At 45.6% G+C, this 21388-nt stretch overlaps 1 protein-coding gene across 6 annotated transcripts in view; it reads right to left on the bottom strand.

Moving 5' to 3' along the window:
* The window catches only part of stim1b (stromal interaction molecule 1b), a 192689-nt gene extending 171538 nt beyond the window's left edge, over window positions 1-21151 (bottom strand). For 5 of the 6 annotated variants that reach the window (XM_069892263.1, XM_069892265.1, XM_069892264.1 and 2 more), the window contains exon 1: window positions 20976-21151. In XM_069892263.1, the coding sequence (XP_069748364.1) occupies window positions 20976-21066 (91 nt within the window). In that variant the 5' untranslated portion in view covers window positions 21067-21151. The remainder of the gene's footprint in view (window positions 1-20975) is intronic. The other variant, XM_069892269.1, reaches the window with a different exon arrangement.
* Window positions 21152-21388: the final 237 nt, after the last annotated feature.

Below are 21388 nucleotides of genomic sequence, written 5' to 3'. Positions count from 1 at the left end.
AATGAGTGGCCAAAACTGCTCACAATCCTCTGAAGCCTTTTGACTAATATGTGGTTCTTTCAGTTTGTAACTCACATTGGACCACAATTCCCTACTTCACAGGGCAGATTTTGTCTTCTTCTGTGAAGACAGTAACAAAGAAATTTTTATGCTACTTCCTTAATTCCCTATTAATTCTCCGTTCTCTAATTGTAAGGGACGCATTCTTGCCATTGATAAACGTTATTTTTGCTATTTCCTTCATTTCGATGGTGGAATTGATGAGTTTGTGACCAAGTTTGCAGATGATATGTGGAGGGGCAAGTAATGAGGAGGCTGCAGAGAGACTTGGACAGGTTGGGAGAATGAGCAAAGTGGCAGATGAAATACAACGTTGGAAAGTGCATGGCTGTGAACTTTGGTAAAAAATAATAAATAAATAGACTATTTTCTAAGTGGTAGAGAATTCAGAAAGCAGAGGTCCAAAGGGACCCGGGAGTCCTAGTGCAGGATTCTCTGAAGATCAACTTCCAAGTCAAGTCAAGTCAATAGTAAGGAAGGCAAATGCGATACAAGAGCAAGGATATAATGATGAGGCTTCATAAGGCATTGGTCCAACCCCATTTGGAGTATTGTGAACTGTTTTGGGTTTCATGTCTCAAGAAGAATGTGCTGATGTTGGAGAGGGTCCACAGGAGGTTTACATGAATAACCCTGGAGATGAGAGGTTTAATGTGTGAGGAGTGTTTGATAGCTCAAGGACTATACTCACTGGAGTTTAGAAGGATGAGGGGGAATCTCATCGAAACACACCGTATATTTAAAGAATTGATGGAATGGATGTTGAAAAGATGTTTCCAGCAGTGCATCGTCAGAAGAATGAGGAAAGATTTCTTCAGCCAGAGGGTGCTGAAAATGTGGTTGGTGTTGCCACAGAGAGCTGTGCTCGCCAAGTCACTGGATGGATTATGAACAATCGGTTCATAATTAGAAAGGGTGTCAAGGAATTCAAGAAGAAAGCAGAGTTGAGAGGTAAAATACATAGGCATGATTTGAATAACAGAGCAGACTCAAGAGGCCAAATGGCCTAATTCTGCTCCAACATTTATGGTCTTTATTTTTCTTACATCCATGTGACTAAGAGTTTTAAATGTCCTTATTGTACCAGCCTCCACCACCACCACCCCTGGCAATGCATTCCAGGCACCTACCCCTCTCTATGTAAAAAAAACTTACCTCTGACATCACCCCCTCAACATGTCTCCACTCACCTGAAAGTGATGTCCTTAGGTATTTGCTATTGTTCCCAGGAAAAAGGTGTTGGCTGTCCACCCGATCTAATCCTCTCATAGTCTTATATATCTCTATTAAGTCACTTCTCAATTCCCATTAACCATTGAGGTTGAACTAAGAATGGCATTAGTTTTTTTAAATATTTTATTTTAATTTTTCCAAGACTCCTATAGAACATTAGTATATACATCATATATAGTGTTAAAATTACAGTCTCATATGATTGCCCAAATCTCACCCCTCCCACTGCTAACATTTAAAAACATTGTCCATAAAAGAAGGTGTGTTTGAACATGCCTCATTAATTAGTTCATATATTGATCTTCAAGAATTCAATGCTAATAACTTAACTATATTATTTAAACCTTTTTAGGGAAGTTAATTATATCCTTAAGCCAGTATGATTCAAATAAGGTTGCCTTATTTTATTTTAACATAAACTTGGAAAGAAATATGACATCTTTGTCATCTTTTCTGGGGGGGGGGGGGGGTGCACAACTTTTCATTTCCATATTCCAGCAAGTAAAAAGTAGAGGGGGGGGGGGGAGTCAGACTTCCATGTAACAGTGATACATCTCCTGGCTATCACTAGTGCAATCCCCACGAACTGTATTTGATATTTTGATAATTTTGTGCCAATAACCATAAGATTGCTCAATAAATACTGTTCGGATGTGTTTGTTAAACATGAAAATCAGCAGATGCTGGGAACCAGTGCATGTGCTGAAGAAACTCAGCCAGTCTCGAGTGGCATCATTTCCCAGGATAAGGTCTTCCATTCCAGAACATCTGAGAGGTCCTCCTTCAAAGAGCGTGACTTCCCGTATTTCTTCATTTCCAGCACATCCGCCCTGACCTCCTCTGCCCTGAGATGTAACAAGGAAGGATTCTACTTGTCCTCATCTACCAGCCCACTAGCCTCCATATCCAACAGATTGCAATTTCCATGGCCTACAACGTGATCCCATCATCAGACACATCCCTCAGCCCTTCCCACTATCACTCCCTCGGGACCTACCCCAAGACAAGAAATGCCATATTTGCATACACAGCTCCTCCTTTACCACCATTTGGGGATCCAAACCGTCATTCCAAGTAAAGTAACACTTCATTTGTGAATATCCAGAGGTCATCTATCTCATCTGGTCCTCCCATTGTGGCCTCAACATCACAGTGACAAGACACAGACTGGGAGATAGTTTAATTGAGCAATATCGCTCTGTATGTTGCAATAACGGGAACTCCCATTGGCCAACAGTTTAATTCCACACATTGATATGGCTATCCATGGCCTCACACGCTGCCAAACTGAGTCCACACCTAATATTCAGTCTGGGCACTCTCCAACCAGACAGCATTAACATTGACTTATCCAGTTTCCATTAAATCCCTCCCCCAGTCTCTATCTTTCCCAGCCATCTGTCTCCTGTCCTCCAACTCCCACCCCCTTCCCTTCACTCTCCATTCAGAGAACTCTCCACTCCTGGCTTTTTTCTTCCTCTTCTACCTCGCCCCCCATATCTACTTATGACCTCTTTCCTGTTAGCATGTGCTCCTCCTGCTACCATATAACCACATAACCACATTAAAGCACAGAACAGGCCAGTTCGGCCCTACTAGTCCATGCCGTAGCAAATCCCCACCCTCCTAGTCCCACTGACCAGCACCCGGTCCATACCCCTCTAGTCCCCTCCTATCCATGTAATGATCCAATCTTTCCTTAAATGTAACCAATGATCCCGCCTCGACCACATCTGCCAGAAGCTCATTCCACATCCCCACCACCCTCTGCGTAAAGAAATTTCCCCTCATGTTCGCCTTACAACTTTCCCCCTTCAATCTTAAACCGTGTCCTCTAGTTTGAATCTCCCCCTTTCTTAATTGAAAAAGCCTATCCACATTTACTCTGTCTGTCCCTTTTAAAATCTTAAACACCTCTATCAAGTCCCCTCTCAATCTTCTACGCTCCACAGAAAAAAGCCCCAATCTGCACAACCTTTCCCTGTAACTCAGACCCTGAAATTCTGTCAACATTCTCGTGAACCTTCTCTGCACTCTCTCTATTTTGTTTATATCTTTCCTATAATTTGGTGACCAAAACTGTACACAGTACTCCAAATTTGGCCTCACCAATGCCTTGTACAATTTCATCATAACCTCCCTACTCTTGAATTCAATACTCCGATTTATGAAGGCCAACATTCCAAATGCCTTCTTCACACCATCTACCTGAGTATCAGCCTTGAGGGTACTATTTACCATCACTCCTAAATCCCTTTGTTGCTCTGCACTCCTCAATTGTCTACCATTCAATGTATATGACCTATTTAAATTTGCCTTTCCAAAATGCAACACTTCACACTTATCTGTATTAAATTCCATCAGCCATTTCTCAGCCCACACCTCCAGCCTTCCTAAATCACCTTTTAATCTACGGTAATCTACCTCACTGTCCACAACACCACCAATCTTTGTGTCATCCGCAAACTTGCTTATCCAATTCTCTACCCCTACATCCAGATCGTTAATATATATAACAAATAATAGTGGACCCAGGACCGAACCCTGAGGAACTCCACTAGTCACCGGCCTCCAATTGGACAAACAATTTCCTACCACTACTCTCTGACACCTTCCATCCAACCACTGCTGAATCCATTTCACTACCTCCTTATTTATACATAATGCCTCCACCTTTTTTCTTAACCTCCTGTGGGGAACTTTGTCAAAAGCTTTACTAAAGTCCAAATAGACAACATCCACAGCTTTCCCTTCATCAACCTTTTTTGTAACCCCCTCGAAGTACTCAATCAGGTTTGTCAAGCATGATCTACCCCTGACAAAACCATGCTGATTACTCCCTATCAATCCCTGTACCTCCAAAAATTTGTAAATAGCATCCCTCGGAACACTTTCCATCAACTTGCCCACCACAGACGTCAGACTTACAGGCCTATAATTCCTAGGTTTGCATTTGGACCCTTTCTTAAATAGAGGAACCACATGCGCCACCCTCCAATCCTTTGGTACCACCCCCGTGGCCAGTGACATCCTAAATATCTCTGTTAATGGCCCCACTAACTGTCCACTAGCCTCCCTGAGTGTCCTAGGGAATATTTTGTCCGGTCCGGGAGATTTATCCACCTTTATCTTTTTTAACACAGCCATCACTACCTCCTCGGTTATCCTTATATGCTTCATGACCTCCCCACTATTTTCCTTTACTTCAACTGGTTCAACATTTTTTTCCCTAGTGAATACCGAGGCAAAGAAATCATTCAAAATTTCCCCCATTTCCTCAGACTTCTCACTCAGCCTACCTTCGCTATCTACAAGTGGTCCAATTTTATCTCTCACTAATCTTTTACTTTTAATGTACTTATAGAAACCCTTTGGATTTATTTCTACTCTGTCAGCCAAAGCCTCTTCATGCCTTTTTTTGGCCTTTCTCATTTCTTTCTTAAGATTCCTTCTACACTCCTTGTAGTCCTCCTTCAACTTCTCAGCTCCCTGCTCTTTATACCTCTTGTACACCTCCCTTTTTCTCCTAACCAAATTTCCAATATTCCTCGAAAACCAAGCCTCCCTATGACTTCCAGCCTTTCCTTTGATCCAGACTGGGACATAACTACTTTGTACCCTCAAAATTTCTTTTTTGAATATCCTCCATTTTTCATTAACATCCTTACCTGAAAATATCCTGTCCCACTCAATACTCCCCAAATCCCTTCTTATTCCTTCAAAATTTGCTCTTTTCCAATCCAGAACCTCAACTTTAGGCCTCTCCTTGCTCTTCCTTAAAACTACCCTAAAACTAACAGAATTATGATCACTAGACCCAATTGGTTCTCCAACATTAATGTCCGCTACCTGACCTAGCTCGTTCCCTAACAGGAGATCCAGTATTACACCATCCCGAGTCAGTTCTTCTACTAACTGATTTAGAAAACAATCCTGAACACATTTAACGAACTCCAGCCCATCCAGCCCTCTAACCATATGGGTATCCCAATCAATGTGTGGGAAGTTAAAATCTCCCATGATCACTACCCTATGATTTTCACACATATACGTTATCTCCCTACAAATTTGTTCCTCTAATTCCCTTGGCCCATTTGGTGGTCTGTAATACACCCCTATTAGCACCCTCTTGCCTCCTCCACCCCTCAATTCCACCCAAACAGCCTCACTGGTCGATCCCTCCATACCATCCTGCCACCTCACGGCAGTAATGTCCTCCCTAACAAGCAGAGCAACTCCTCCTTTTTTACCCCCTGATCTATCACATCTAAAACAAATGTATCCCGGAACATTAAGTTGCCAGTCCTGCCCCTCCTGTAGCCAGGTCTCACTAATTGCCACAATATCGTGACCCCAAGTATCTATCCATACTCTCAGCTCATCTACCTTGTTCACTATGCTTCTTGCATTAAAATATATGCATCTCAGAGAATGACCCTCACATATATTCTCTTTTTTACCTTCTACCCTAATCTCCATCTTACCTTTCTTATCTTTTTTATTCCTAGCTAGGTGGCCATATTCCCTGGACACTGCTCTCACCCTCTGTTCCCCACCCCCCTGCCAAACTAGTTTAAACCTTCCCCCACAGCTCTAGCAAATCTACTTGCCAGCACATTGGTCCCCCTCCAGTTCAAGTGGAGTCCGTCCCTCTTGTATAGGTCCGATCTTCCCCAGAAGAGATCCCAATGATCCAGAAATCTTATCCCTTGCCCCCTGCACCATCTCTTTAGCCACGCATTCATCCTCCACATCCTCCTATTTCTACCCTCACTAGCTCTGCTCATTCCTCCCTCCTCTTCTCCACCCACCTTTTTATTAATGTGCCTGCATGCTCTTTGCTCATGCCTTGATGAAGGCCTCAGGTGCAAAATGTTGGTTACCCTTTACTTCCTGTCGATGCGGAGTTCTCCAGCACTTTTATGTAATTTGTCATGACCTCTTCAGCAAAACTCCCATGTCTCTAAATGACATTCACTGAGGCATTGTATTTTTTTAATCCATTGAATTTTAATTAATAAACAATTTTATTTGATTGAATGCAGTTTTAAATGTATTTTTAATATTTTATGGTCTCATTGTTTTATAATCATTTAACTTTTTTTCAATAATTTCTAACCATGTCTGATTGAAGGCATTTGGAAAGGCTTTAGCGCTAGCAGCTGTGTGAAGACCAACAGGACAGTGACCTAGTTTCTACCACTGTGACATGGCCATCTTTCACAGCACACTGACTCCATTGGAGCGCTCACACCCCTAACGTCGAGGTACTCGAGATGGCAGAGGTCGACAGCATCGAGTCCACGCTGCTGAAGATCCAGCTGCGCTGGATGGGTCACGTCTCCAGAATGGAGGACCATCGCCTTCCCAAGATCGTATTATATGGCGAGCTCTCCACTGGCCACCGTGACAGAGGTGCACCAAAGAAAAGGTACAAGGACTGCCTAAAGAAATCTCTTGGTGCCTGCCACATTGACCACCGCCAGTGGGCTGATAACGCCTCAAACCGTGCATCTTGGCGCCTCACAGTTTGGCGGGCAGCAGCCTCCTTTGAAGAAGACCGCAGAGCCCACCTCACTGACAAAAGGCAAAGGAGGAAAAACCCAACACCCAACCCCAACCAACCAATTTTCCCTTGCAACCGCTGCAATCGTGTCTGCCTGTCCCGCATCGGACTGGTCAGCCACAAACGAGCCTGCAGCTGACGTGGACTTTTTACCCCCTCCATAAATCTTCGTCCGCGAAGCCAAGCCAAAGAAGACAGCCCACAATAGTTCAATGCAACCAAGTTCACTCTATTAGACACCAAAGTTAAGGATTTGTCCATCACTGACTAACAAGCAGCCTTGATTTTCTGATTATATTGTTACGAGCCCAGAGGACCCCAAACCCCAACAGCAATAGAAATTCACCAAGACAAATGGTTACTTAAAAAGTTGCTTTTAATTTTCTTTAAACATAAAAACAGGATCAAACTTTAACTTGACCTAACAACCCACCTTCTAATTCTAAGTGCACATGTAGGATGCAAGGTAATATGTATATGTTCAGGAAAGTTCTTTGCTTTAATAGTCCAGTCATTCACTTCTCCAAGTTCTCTGGTATCAGACAAATTCTTATACTGTGCACAGAATTTAACATTTATGAATTTTCACCAGGCTCTGGTGCTTAAAGTTAAATGGTTACTCCTCAGGAAGGTTCTTGTCGGTTTCAGAGAGAGATTTGTTGCTCGTTGGACACACACAAACTTCAGTGTCTTGCCGAAGAAACTTGCCCCAACATGGATTTTCCAAATGATAACCTCTTCTTCCAAGTGAACACAGAGTTCCTCTTGTTTCCCTTATTTCAGGAGAAACGCTCTAACCAGCCACTTCCTCTTGTTAGGACCACAAGGGTTTTCAACAGGCTGAACTCAGAACTCACAACCCGTCTTCAAAATGGGGTTTCAACAAGCTGCCAGCTAGTCATGTTGCCACCTCAAAAGCTACAGCAAAACTGACCTCTCTCTCTCACACACACAGAGAAATCCTGTTTTTGCTTTCCTCTCTCTGCTTGTAAAAACCAACTTCTCCAAAGTCTCCAAACCCAATCCTTGAAAGATCTTTATCAGCACTTGAGCCCAGATTTTTCATTTGCACCTGCTTTTGAAATTCCTTCCAAAGCAGATCCATCGTCTTTTGCAAAGCTACTGGTGCCTGAATGTCTTCCTTCAGCAAAGCTCTTGCATTTTAAATGAGATGTGAAGAGTAAGTATGTGTTTGTGAAGTGACCTAAACCCCACCCACCCACCCCCCCACCCACCCACCCACCCCCCCACCCCCCCCCACCCCCCCACAATCTATCTCTTATAAAACTTAATTATATATTTTTCTTTTCTTTGGCTTGGCTTCGCGGACGAAGATTTATGGAGGGGGTAAAAAGTCCACGTCAGCTGCAGGCTCGTTTGTGGCTGACAAGTCCGATGCGGGACAGGCAGACACGGTTGCAGCGGCTGCAGGGGAAAAATGGTTGGTTGGGGTTGGGTGTTGGGTTTTTCCTCCTTTGCCTTTTGTCAGTGAGGTGGGCTCTGCGGTCTTCTTCAAAGGAGGTTGCTGCCCGCCAAACTGTGAGGCGCCAAGATGCACGGTTTGAGGCGTTATCAGCCCACTGGCGGTAATATAACCGGTAACAACATTGTAACTATAAATCCAGGGGAGATTCTAAGCTAGAAAGGCAATGCCATGGAGGGTTTGAAAGCAAAGATGAGAACATTAAAATTGTATCATTGCTTAACTGAGAGCCAACATCGGTCATCAAGAATATTTATATGACTTGGCAGGAAATTATGTAAAAGGCAGAAACTAAGTTTATGGAGAGCAATGAGGCACCTGCCAGGAATAAATTGGAACAGCTGTACAGAAATTACAAAAGGACGAGGTTTGAAGCAGCATATAAATTTGTCCAAGCCCTTTTTGAACTTCAGTGTACCTAGGACCCAAGCTACAGGTTCATACAGTGACTTCCAGGATCTACCAAAGTATTAAACAGGGAAGTCTACAGAAAACTGTGATTGTACAGAAATACATGGAAGCGCCAGAGAAACTTAGCAGATCGGACAGCATCTTTAGGAAGTAAAGGGTGACTGACATTTCGGCCCTGAGCTTGCCTGCTTTTTCCTTGCATCTTGAAGACTGGTTCAGGCCCAGAACATTGGTTAACCTTTCATTCCTGTAGATGCTGTGACCTGGTAAGTTTCTCCAACACATTTGCCTGCCAAAGTATTTTCGTCTCTCTCAACTATGTTTCCTATTTGCTTTCATGTGGCATTGCTACGGGTCCAATGACAAAGTGAGGAATCATTCCAAGCCCCACACTGTTAGTACGTTAACTGACAGGAGAAGCCAACTAACATCCCCAGTACTGAGCCCCTAATAATACTCAGTCGATCCTAAAGACAGGTTACATTTCTTGAACATCCAAAACTAAGTTCCAAGGTTCCTTTTAATGTCACATAATCATACATTAAAAATGTATGAATGGTGGTATCGCTGTCAGCTATGGAGGTGCCAATGCAAAGGACAAGAAAAAAACTACAGAAAGTTGTAAACTCAGCCTGCGCCATCACGAGCATCAGTCTCCACTCCACCGAGGACATATACAAGAGGTGGTGTCTTCAGAAAGCAGCCCCTAACCTCAAAAGGACCCTCACCACCCAGGCCATGCCCTCTTCACCCTGTTACCATGGAGGAGGTGGTAGAGCCAGAAGACGAACACCCAGCAATACAAGGACACCTTCTTCTGCCATCAGATTTCTGAATGGACAATGAATTACAAATACTACCTCACTTTCTCTTATTTTTGCACTAATTTATTTATTTTTTAAATGTCATTTTATAGCAATGTTGCAATGTGATGCTGCCTCAAAACAATGGATTTCGTGACATGTTCTTGGCAATAGATTCTAATTTTTTTTCAACTTTTGTCTGTTGTAAAGCAAACAAATAGTCATTATGAACACTAGGAGAAAGTCCATTCAGAGTCCCTGAGTGTCCATGGATTGGCCTCTCGTAGCCTCTTCAGCAACCAAAGCTCTAGATCAAAACTGATTGCAAGTGGCAGAGGAAACAATATTGGACGTCCTCAGGCCTCCTCGTGACATCCCCACTGACTGGGCTCAAAGCATCTCAAAGGGAAAGAGCAATCACTATAGAGAGAAAATGCTCCTCTATGTCAGGGACACACAGAAGCCCAACTTTAACAACAGGAACCCACCATTACCACTCACCCTTCAAGCATCTCCTGTCTTATCTCTCACAGTCTGCAGGCCCCATATCGGCTTCATAGCCCATCAAAATGGAACGGAACCAAGTCTTCCTCAAGCCTAAGGGACTGCCAAAGAAATCTCTGGCCGTAACTAATAGGCTTTTGGAATCAGGGACATTTCTGGAGAGCAGGCCAAGTCCAATTCAAACAGTACAGAAATACAGTCTATAATGCACAGTTCAACGCCATCATCCCCTCAAAACTGATCAACAAACTTCAAGACCTGGGCCTCAATACCCCACTGTGTAATTGAATCCTGGATTTCCTCACCTCCAGACCACAATTGAGGATTGATTAGTAAGATCATTTCCACAATCTTCATCAGTACTGAAGCACAACAAGGACTGTGTTCTTCGTCCCCCTGCTCTACTTACTTTACACCTATGACTGTGTAGCTCAGAAGGGCAATAACCTCATCTACAAATTTACTAATGGTTGTGCTTGTATAAAAAGGGCCGATGAATTAGCATACAGAAGGGAGATTGAAAACTTGGCTGAATGGTGTACTAACAACAAATTTGCATTCAATGTCACCAAAACCAAGGATCTGATTGTAGACTTTAGGAAAACGGGAAGTGCATGATCCAATGATCATTGAGGTATCAGAGTTGGAAAGGGTGAGAAAATTAAAATTCCTGGAAGTCACTATCTTGGAAGAGCACCTCTACTTCCTCAGCAGTTTGTAGAGGTTTAATGATATCGAAAATCTTGGCAAACTTCTACAGATGTATACTGGAAAGTGTGCTGACCGGCTGCATCATCGCCTAGTCTGGGGGTACCAATGCTTCTGAGCGGAGAGCTCTACAAAAGATAATGGACACAGCCTCTATTCTGCACTACCGATAGATAGGAAATCACCCTGGCCCAAGGGAAAAGGAATCTCCGGATGTTTGTGATGTCACACATGTACTCCGACAATAAATCTGAACTTTGACTTTAAAAAAGTTTTCACTAATAGTGTTAAAATTATGAAAGAATGGGCAAGATTGGGCAGAAGCAGGTTTGATTTCACATGTTAAAGGGTCCAGACCAAGGACCAATTTGTCAGTTTAATCCAAAAAAAAAGGGTAGTCAGGACCATTGTGTGTGGAAGAGGGACAATTCCTGCTCTAGGTGAGAGTTGGACAGGTAAGTACAACTAAGAAGAGTAAACATAAATGGCTGGGTTGAATGCAGTACACAAAACTGCTGGAGAAACTTGCCAGGTGACTTGCTGAGCTTTCTCACCAGGTTTGTGCATTGGACCCCAGCATCTGCAGAATTTCTCATTTCCTTGGCTGGGTTTAATGGTGTGTTTAATATGATTAATAGTGAGTTCACCATCATAGGTACTACATGGACTGACATGGACAGAGTAGATGGAGTAAGGTTGTTCCCCATTGTAGGGGAGTCGAGGACAAAAGGATTGAAGGGAGTCCACTTAGAACAGAGATGCAGAGGAATTTCTTTTGCCAGAGGGTGGTGAATCTGAAGAATATGTGCCACAGGCGGTTGTGGAGGCTAAGTCATTGAGTGTATTTCAGGCAGAAATTGATAGGTTCTTGATTAGCCAGGACATCAAAGGTTATGGGGAGAAGGCCAGGCAGTGGGGCTGAATGGGGAAATGGATTAACTCATGATTAAATGGCAGGGCAGACTCGATGAGCTGAACAATCTATTTCTGCTCTTATGTTCTATGTCTATGGTCTTGTAATAAGAAACTTAATGGAGTTAAAAAGACAATAAATATGTTAGATAATAATAAATATTCAGTTATCCAATAAGCAAAAGTAAATTTGCAATGGGAAAAAATAAGATTTTCGTGGTATCAGAACAGTCCATGATTAGTGTTCAAGAGACTGATACCTGATGGAAAGAAGCTGTTCTTGAATCAAGAGGTGCTAGTCTTCAGGTTTCTGTACATTCTACCCGAAGGTATCAATGAGAAGAGGTTGTGACCAGTGTGATGGAGATCCTTTATGATGTTGGCTGCCTTCTTGAGGCAGCGCCTCACATAGATAGATATCTGCAGTCAGTGGGAGGTTGGAGCCTGTTAAGGACCCGGCTATTTTTGATACTTTTTGGAGCCTTCGGTCTTCCTGGGCATTCAAATTACCAAACCAAGATGTGATGCAATCTGTCTGTATACTTTCCCTAGTGCACCTTTAGATATTTGATAACATCAAATCTCCTCAGGCTCCTGAGACACGAGGGGCATTGGCGTGCTTTCTTCTCAATTGAATCTCAAATATAGACTCCAAGGAACTATATTTCTCTGGTGTGTTCCAGGCATCGGCGAAGCTCTTCAGAAGCATAATGCAATACGTCAGTCTTCCAAAACCTCTTCTGCTCCAATTGTGCCATAGCTTTTCTGAGTGCAGGTCAGAGGCAGTGTCAGGTGATGGTAGTATTGTGATGAACTTACTGCACTGTTGTTGAGTCATGCAGCATGGAAACAGGCCATTTGGCCCAACACATTGATCTCCCATTTATGTTAATCTTGCACTTAATCCCATTTTATTCACAGAACCCACAGAAACGGGCCCTTCCAACCTACCTCATCCCTACTGACCTACCCTAATGTCATTTGCCAGTCTCAGGTCCTTGTGCCTCGACAGCCTTCCTAACTGCAAATGCATTTTAACATTGCAATTACAATTGTATTCACCTCTGATACATACATGTAGCACAGTAACAGGCATTTTGGCCCAAGAGCCTGTACCACCCAATTTATACCCAATTGACCTACAACCCCCTGCACATTTTGAATGGTGTCAGGAAACTGGAGGCTCCAGGGAAAACCCATGCAGACACTGAGAGAACTCCTTACAGACAGTGCAAGATTCAAACCCTGGTCCTAGTCACTAGCGCTGTAACAGTGGTACACTAACTGCTACACCAAGCATGCCACTCTTCTGGGAACTTCCTCCAGATAGCCACCACCCTCTGTGAAATGATCTCAATTTCTCCTTAAACCTGTGTCCTCTAGTTCTAAACTTCCTGGTCTGGAAAAAGACTATATCCAATCATTTTTTTTAAAAAAGACAAACCAAAGTAGCTGGCCTTTCTGGCCCACAAGCCCTTGCCCCAGAAATACACCAATTAACCTACAATATTTTTTTTAAAGGGTGGGAGGAAACGGGAGCACCCAGAAGAAACCCACACAGACATGCGGAGAATTTACAAACTCCTTACAGGCGGTGTGGGATTCGAACCCTGGTCAATAGCGCTGTAAACAGTGCCTCTGCAAGGTCATCCATCAGCCTCCTACATTTCAGTAAGAACAAATCCATCCTATCTAATCTCTGCCCTTCACAACATCAGAATCAGCTTTATTGTCATTAACGTGGGTCATGAAATTTGTTATTTTGCAGTGCAGCGGAAGTATGGTCCACATCAAAGTCCAAAATTACAATCCCATAAATACAAGATAGAAGTAACTTGTTCAAAAAAAAAGAGAAACTATAGATAGAATATTCCTCTATTCCTGGTGAAATCTTTTCTACACTATATTTATTGCTACGACACCCTCCTTATAATGAGGCAAACAGAACTACAACAATACAGTATGTTTCCGAATATCCAAAAACCACAACTGAAATTCTCAGTTATCCCAAAAAAATTTGGCAGTGATACAACATCTCCAGTTGAAAAAAAAAGATATTTTCTTAAATTTATGCATTTCTCTTATTCTATAAGCAGAGATCACAGTGTTTTTTGGTAAGAATTAAACGTCATTTCATGCTTGAAAAACTCTCCCGTTGTTTTTTCTTGTTTTTGACCGCTGATACAAGTCTTCTGTTGACGATACTGGCTGCTTAAAGCAATTTCTCAATTACCTAAAAAATCTGCTTAATCGTAAAACGTCCGGTCCCAAGCATTTGGGATAATCAGAAATGTACTTAATACAATTATTCTCCCCCTTATATCCATCAACTCCCCTCAGATTCAACCACTCAAGAGTGGTCAATCAATTAAACAACTCCCAGGACCACAAGGAATTAACAACCCACATGGACAAAAGGAATATTACAAACTCCACACCAATAGCACGAGAGGCTAGGATGTCCACGATGGCGGCACAGCAGCAGCTCGCAGCGGCATCTCCAGACCTGGTGCTACAGTAACTCCCTCAGAAGGCGCCATGCACAATCTTTGATTGGATGAAGATGGACATTGGAATTCCGGGAGACAGGGGCTGCAATAAGGGAATCACCAAGCAAGAGCAGACCTCCAAGAAGAAGCCAAGAAGTTGGGCCTTTGTTCACTCTCTGCTCTGAGCCACTGATGTGATTGACTGTCTACTCAAATGGCCATGCAAGACACTGGTTCAGGGACAATTAGGAATGGGCAATTAATCCTGGCTGTACCTGAAAACTCTCAGTGTGTGCCCTTCAAACCAGAAAGCTATATGCCAAATAAATAAAGAGAAATCAGTGAATATTGGATTTTACAGAAGGAGCATAATAACATGGTGATGTAACTGTAAAATCTACATGATAACTAGAAGGCCAACTATAGCTCAGGATTTGACAAGAAATAACTTGCAAACATTCACTGGAGTTCTTGTAATTAGGGAAGAAAATTAGGTCCTCAATGCCAATCATTACATACACAGCAAGATCCATGGTTAGTTGAGACACACAAGAACACCATGAGAACCTTCAGAGACACAGAGAAAGGACTTCATATCCCTGGAGAAGAGGAGAATCACACAGGCCACCTAGCCCTCATCATTCACCAAAACTTTAAGCCAACTTTGAGACAAACGCAACGAGATAGTAGGAAAGTTATAGAGGTTAAACAAGGAGTGTGCAGATGCTGGACAACTGGAATAATACCAAAAACAAGAATGAAACATGAAAGTCTGCAGGCACTGTGATTGTAGTAAAACCACAGGAATGCTGGAGGAACTCAACAGGTCTTGCAGTGTCCATGGTATATATAATCAACATTTTGGGCCTGAGCCCTTCTTCAAGGTATTAATACAAGGCTCTCACAGAACTCCCTTCTTCAGGGTAGGCATCCCTCACAGAGATTTCATGGTGGAGCCACTGAAAGTCTCCAGTTGATGTGATTGCAGTTAAAACACAGAAATGCTGGTGGAACTCAGCACGTCTCGCAGCACCCACAAGTAAAGATATATAACCGATGTTTCAGGCTGGAGCACTTCTTCAAGATGAGGGCTTTTCAATAGACAAAAATGCTGGAGGAACTCAGCAGATCACGAAGCATCCGTGGAGGGCAGTGGGCAGTCAACGTTTTGGGCCAAAGCCCTAATAGTGGCTGGGTGCAGCGAAAGATATTTTTGAGGAATATAGTGAAGGGAAGTGTACAACAAGAGCAGAAACAAGAGTAATAAGTGGTCTGGTCAGCCCTTCAAAATTCTCCATTATTCCATAAAGAACATGTGGATCCCTTTCCTCAACTCCATCCACATTATCCCTTTAGCATTCTGGCTTCAGTTTATCTCAGCATCAAGCATGATTAATCCCAGCCCTCGGGTAGAGAATTTCAAAGATTCCAAATGCTCTGCAACTCCTAATCCTCAAATTAGGACTCCTCTCATCCTCTCAGGGACTACACAGCCAATGTCCACATCCCAGACCTCTTGAGGAATGAAATCATTTGAAATATCTAAACACTTAAAGCAGAGCAAGACAAACAGTCCAAAGGAATGAGAGATTAGGGTGGGGAAACAAGCATAATGAAATTGGAATTATGACGGTCAAAGAAAACGTATCAAATTGTGAAATAACCAGATCTTGAATGGTAAAATGTTATTCTACTGATAGGAAAACTGAGGATCACCTGCAGAAGAACATGGGCAATGTGACAAGGAATTAAGCAGAAGATACAACATGGAATGGATGTTGAGGATGGAGCGGAGACAACGCTGGTGGAAGCGTTCTAGGAGCCGTAGGTGGTGCCGGTAGAGGACCCATGATTCGGAGCCGAACAGGAGTGTGGGTATGACAACGGCTCTGTATACGCTTATCTTTGTATACGCTTGTCTCCGCTCCATCCTCAACATCCATTGGAGCGCTTACACCCCTAACGTCGAAGTACTCGAGATGGCAGAGGTCGACAGCATTGAGTCCACGCTGCTGAAGATCCAGCTGCGCTGGATGGGTCACGTCTCCAGAATGGAGGACCATCGCCTTCCCAAGATCGTGTTATATGGCGAGCTCTCCACTGGCCACCGTGACAGAGGTGCACCAAAGAAAAGGTACAAGGACTGCCTAAAGAAATCTCTTGGTGCCTGCCACATTGACCACCGCCAGTGGGCTGATAACGCCTCAAACCGTGCATCTTGGCGCCTCACAGTTTGGCGGGCAGCAACCTCCTTTGAAGAAGACCGCAGAGCCCACCTCACTGACAAAAGACAAAGGAGGAAAAACCCCAACCCACCAATTTTCCCCTGCAACCGCTGCAACCGTGTCTGCCTGTCCCGCATCGGACTTGTCAGCCACAATCGAGCCTGCAGCTGACGTGGACATTTACCCCCTCCATAAATCTTCATCCGCGAAGCCAAGCCAAAGAAGAAGACAACATGGAATGTTAATAGGTCGCCTGGACTGAGAAGAGAAGTGGATTAAGTTTTCAAAAGGAAGAATGGAAAATGTTAGAGCGTATGAGAACAAGCAGTACAGCTGAAAAAGAAAGCACAATAGAACAATATGAAATTGATACAGGGCTTCCTGAAACCTCCCAAAATTCCTTTGTGCATGGATTGAGCATTCCAAGTCTTGACCTGTAGTGCAGACTGCAGTAAACAGACTCATGCACCAAGTGAAGGGTGCAGCAGGGACAGCCCTCACCATGACAACATGAGATAATCAGTCATGTCTATATACAAGCTGGTGCATGCAGTGCAAACTTGTATTGAACCGCGTTATTTAAATTCTCCCCACACATCCAGAACCATCCACAAATCTCACCCTGAATTCAGGAACACAAGACGCCATTGCAGCATTTGATCCTAAACTTACAAACCTTGTCTGGGCAAAGCCAATCAGGACTTGCAGGATTTGCATTGTGTAGCACTGACATGTGATCTCAAATTCACACATGTCACAAGAACATTCATGTGAATCAATGCCAAATGACAAACACCTTTTTCATTCAACTCTCTCAAATGACGTGTTACACTTTGAATTCACAGCAACCACACCATGCCACTCTCGATGAGTAGAGTCAGAGTGAGTGGTACAAAGTAGAAACCACCACGACAGTCTATGTCAACCTACGTGACTTTATTAATTCCATATCCCTCCAATTCCAAAAATGTTCTTATCGTTACTTCCACCATCACCTCTTTGGGTATCTCATTAAAGATACCCAAATTATATTCCAGAATAAATCAGTATTGATCAGTCATAAATCTGCTGAATGAAGACACACAGTGTCATAGATGCTACTTAATCAGTTATTTACACACTCAGACACCAATTCCTGCTTTAATCCGAAATAGGGTGTTACTCAATTCCAAATTTATTTCCACTCCAAAGAAATCGTAGATATCTGCCCTGTCCTCAGGCATTCCTCTATCATGGATATATACTCCAAATGTACCCTACCCAAACCCAATAGTTTCTCTCTCATATCTGGGAACAGTCAACCTGACCCTAGACCCCCTCTTAGACACATCATTCATACATACCTACTCACCAGACACAGGATACCAAATTTATCCCAGTTCTAATTGCATCCTGACTGTGCAGACTGCACTACATCCCTGTAGATTGCCCTATCCCAGGTACACACCATCCTGACCCTGGGTACTGACCTATACCAGGTACACACTCCTTGACCCTGGGCATTGCCCAATCCCAGGTACATACCCCCTGACCCTGGACATTGCCTTATCCCAGGTACATACCCCCTGACCCTGGACATTGCCTTATCCCAGGTACACACCCACCCTGACCAAAGGTACCCTATCCTAACACAGGTACATATTCACACTGACCATGGGTACCCTACCCTAACGCAGGTACACACACCACCCTGGCCCAAGTACTGCCCTATGCCAGGAACATACCCTAACCCAGGTACATATCCACCCTGACCATGGGTACCCTACCTATCCCTGGAACATAACCACCCTGACACTGGACACTGCCCTATCCCAGGTATGTACCCACCCAGACCCTGGGTACTACACTAACCTGACCATGGCTACTGCCCAAACCTGAGTAAGCACCCAACTTGACCATGGGCATTGCCTTATCATGCATATTCAGTGCATATCCAATCTGACCCTAGGTATTGCCCTATCCCAGGTACATACCCTCCCTGACCCTGGGTACTGCCCCAATCCAGGTACATGCCCACCATGACCATGGGTACTGCTCAGTCCCAGGTACATACCCACCCTGATCCAGGTAATGCCCTCTTCTGAGTACATACACACCCTGACCATGGATATCCTACCCAAACACAGGAAAACATGTGCACCCTACCCTATTCCAGGTACACACCCACCCTGACCCAAGCACTGCCCTATCTTAGGTACACACCTACCCTGACTATGGGTACCCTACACAAAACCAGGTACACACCACCCTAACCCAAGTAACCTACCCTATCCCAGGTACACACCCACCTTATCCCAGGTACTCAACACCCTGACCCCTATCTTAGGTACGCACTACCCTGACCCGGATACCCTATCCCAGGTACATACCACGCTGACCCAGGAACCATTCCCTATCCCAGATACACAGCACCCTGACCCTGGGCACTGCCCTATACCAGGTATACATCACCCTGACCCTAGTACCCTATCCTAACCCAGGAACACACCACCCTGAACCTGGGCACTGCCCTATCCCAGGTAAACATCCACCCTAACCATTGGTACCCTACTCTATCCCAGATACACACCCAACCTGACCCGCATACTGCCCTATCCCAGGTACAAATCACCCTGACCAGGGTATCCTACCCTTTCCCAGGTACACACCAGCCTGACCCAGCTACCCTACCCTATCCCAGGTACACACCACCCTGAACCAGGTACTGCCCTATATCCCAGGTACACATCAACCTGAACCGGGTACCCTACCCTATCCCAGATACACACCACCCTCACCCGGCTACGCTACCCTATCCCAGGTACAAAATATCCTGACCCAGGTACTGCCCTATCCCAGGTACAAACCCAACCTGACACAGGAACTGCCCTATCCCAGGTACACACCACCCTGACCCGGCTACGGATCCCTACCCTATCCCAGGTAAAAACCACCCTGACCCTGGTACTGCCCTATCCCAGGTACACACCACACTGACCGGGTACTGCCCTATATCCCAGCTACACATCAACCTGACCCGGGCACTGCCCTATTTCCCAGGTAAACATCAACATGACCTGGGTACCCTACCCTATCCCAGGTACAAACCACCCTGACCCGGCTGCCCTACCCTATCCCAGATACACACCACCCTGACCCGGCTAACCTACACTAACCCAGGTAAACATTGACCTGACCTGGCTACGGGTACCATACCCTATCCCAGATACACACCACCCTGACCCTGCTACCCTACCCTATCCGAGGTACAAACTACCCTGACCCAGGTACTGCCCTATCCCAGGTACACTCACCTTTACCCGGGTAATGCCCTATCCCAGGTACACCCACCCTGACCGGGGTACCCTGCCCTATACCAGATACACACCACCCTGACCCGGCTAACCTACACTAACCCAGGTAAACATCACCCTGACCTGGCTACGGGTACCATACCCTATCCCAGATACACACCACCCTGACCCTGCTACCCTACCCAATCTGAGGTACAAACTAGCCTGACCAAGGTACTGTCCTATCCCAGGTACACCCACCCTCACCCGGTTAATGCCCTATCCCAGGTACACCCACCCTGACCCGGGTACCCTGCCCTATACCAGGTACACACACCCTGACCCGGGTACTGCCCTATCCCAGGTACACACCACCCTGACCCAGGTACTGACCTATTCCAGGTACAGACCACCGTGACCTGGATACTGCCCTATCCCAGGTACACATCACTCTGACCCAAGCACTGCCCTAACCAAGGTTCACATCCACCCTTAGCATGGATACACTACACTATCTCAGGTACACACCAACCATGACCATGAGTACAAAACACCCTAACCGGGTACAAACCACCCTAACCGGGGTAACCTATTCTATCCCAGGAACACACCCAACCTGACCCGCATACTGCCCTATCCCAGGTACAAATCACCCTAACCTGGGAACCCTACCTTATCACAGGTACACACCAGCCAGACCCAGATACCCTACCCTCTCCCAGGTACAAACCACCTGGACCCTGGCACTGCCCTATCCCAGGTTCACCAACCCTGACCCAGGTTCTGCCCTATCCCAAATTCACCCACCCTGACCCGGGTTCTGCCCTATCCCAGGTTCACCCACCCTGACCCGGGTTCTGCCCTATTCCAGGATCACCCACCCTGACCCGGGTTCTGCCCTATCCCAGGATCACCCACCCTGACCCGAGTTCCGCCCTATCCCACGTTCACCCACCCTGACCCAGGTACCCTGCCCTATCCCAGGTGCACCCACCCTGACCCAGGAACCCTGTCCTATCCCAGGTTCACCCACCCACCCTGACCCGGGTTCTGTCCTATCCCAGGTTCACCCACCCACCCTGACCCGGGTTCTGTCCTATCCCAGGTTCACCCACACTGACCCGGGTTCTGTCCTATCCCAGGTTCACCCACCCTGACCCGGGTTCTGCCCTATCCCAGGTTCACCCAGCCTGACCCGGGTTCTGCCCTATCCCAGGTTCACCCACCCTGACCCGGGTGAAGCGCGGCCGAGCCTCGGCGTTGCCCGGTGCCGTCCTGCAGCGCGGACCCTCCCCTGCTCGGCCCTCACCTGCCACGGTCGTCTCCTCCAGCGTGGCGCCGCTCCACCGCAGGAGCAGGGCGCAGAGCAGCCAGGCGAAGAGCGCGGCCCCGGCCTCCATGGCGGCGGCGTCCGGTCAGTCGGCAACTCCCGGCGCGACCCGCACCTTCAGGCCTCTGCGCTCGAGCTGCGCGACTCCCCGCCCCCTCTCTATCCGCGCATGCGCGAGTCGTTTCCATCAGCGCAGACCCGACACGGCTGCGCCTGCTCAGAATGAAGGAAGCCAGCCCGAATCCCGTGACGTTTCGAATGTGTGTCGACGCCATGTTTGTGACAGGCATGAGCCCGCGCCAGGATTGACGAACGCAGGGCCGGGACGTGGGATAAGTGGGCGGCTGAGTTTCTGCAGCACTTCGGTGTCCACAGTCAAGGGTCGCCGTGCA

The sequence above is a fragment of the Narcine bancroftii genome, chromosome 7, assembly GCF_036971445.1.
Source record: "Narcine bancroftii isolate sNarBan1 chromosome 7, sNarBan1.hap1, whole genome shotgun sequence".
Taxonomy (NCBI): domain Eukaryota; kingdom Metazoa; phylum Chordata; class Chondrichthyes; order Torpediniformes; family Narcinidae; genus Narcine; species Narcine bancroftii.
This window is presented reverse-complemented; position numbering and strand designations above follow the sequence as displayed.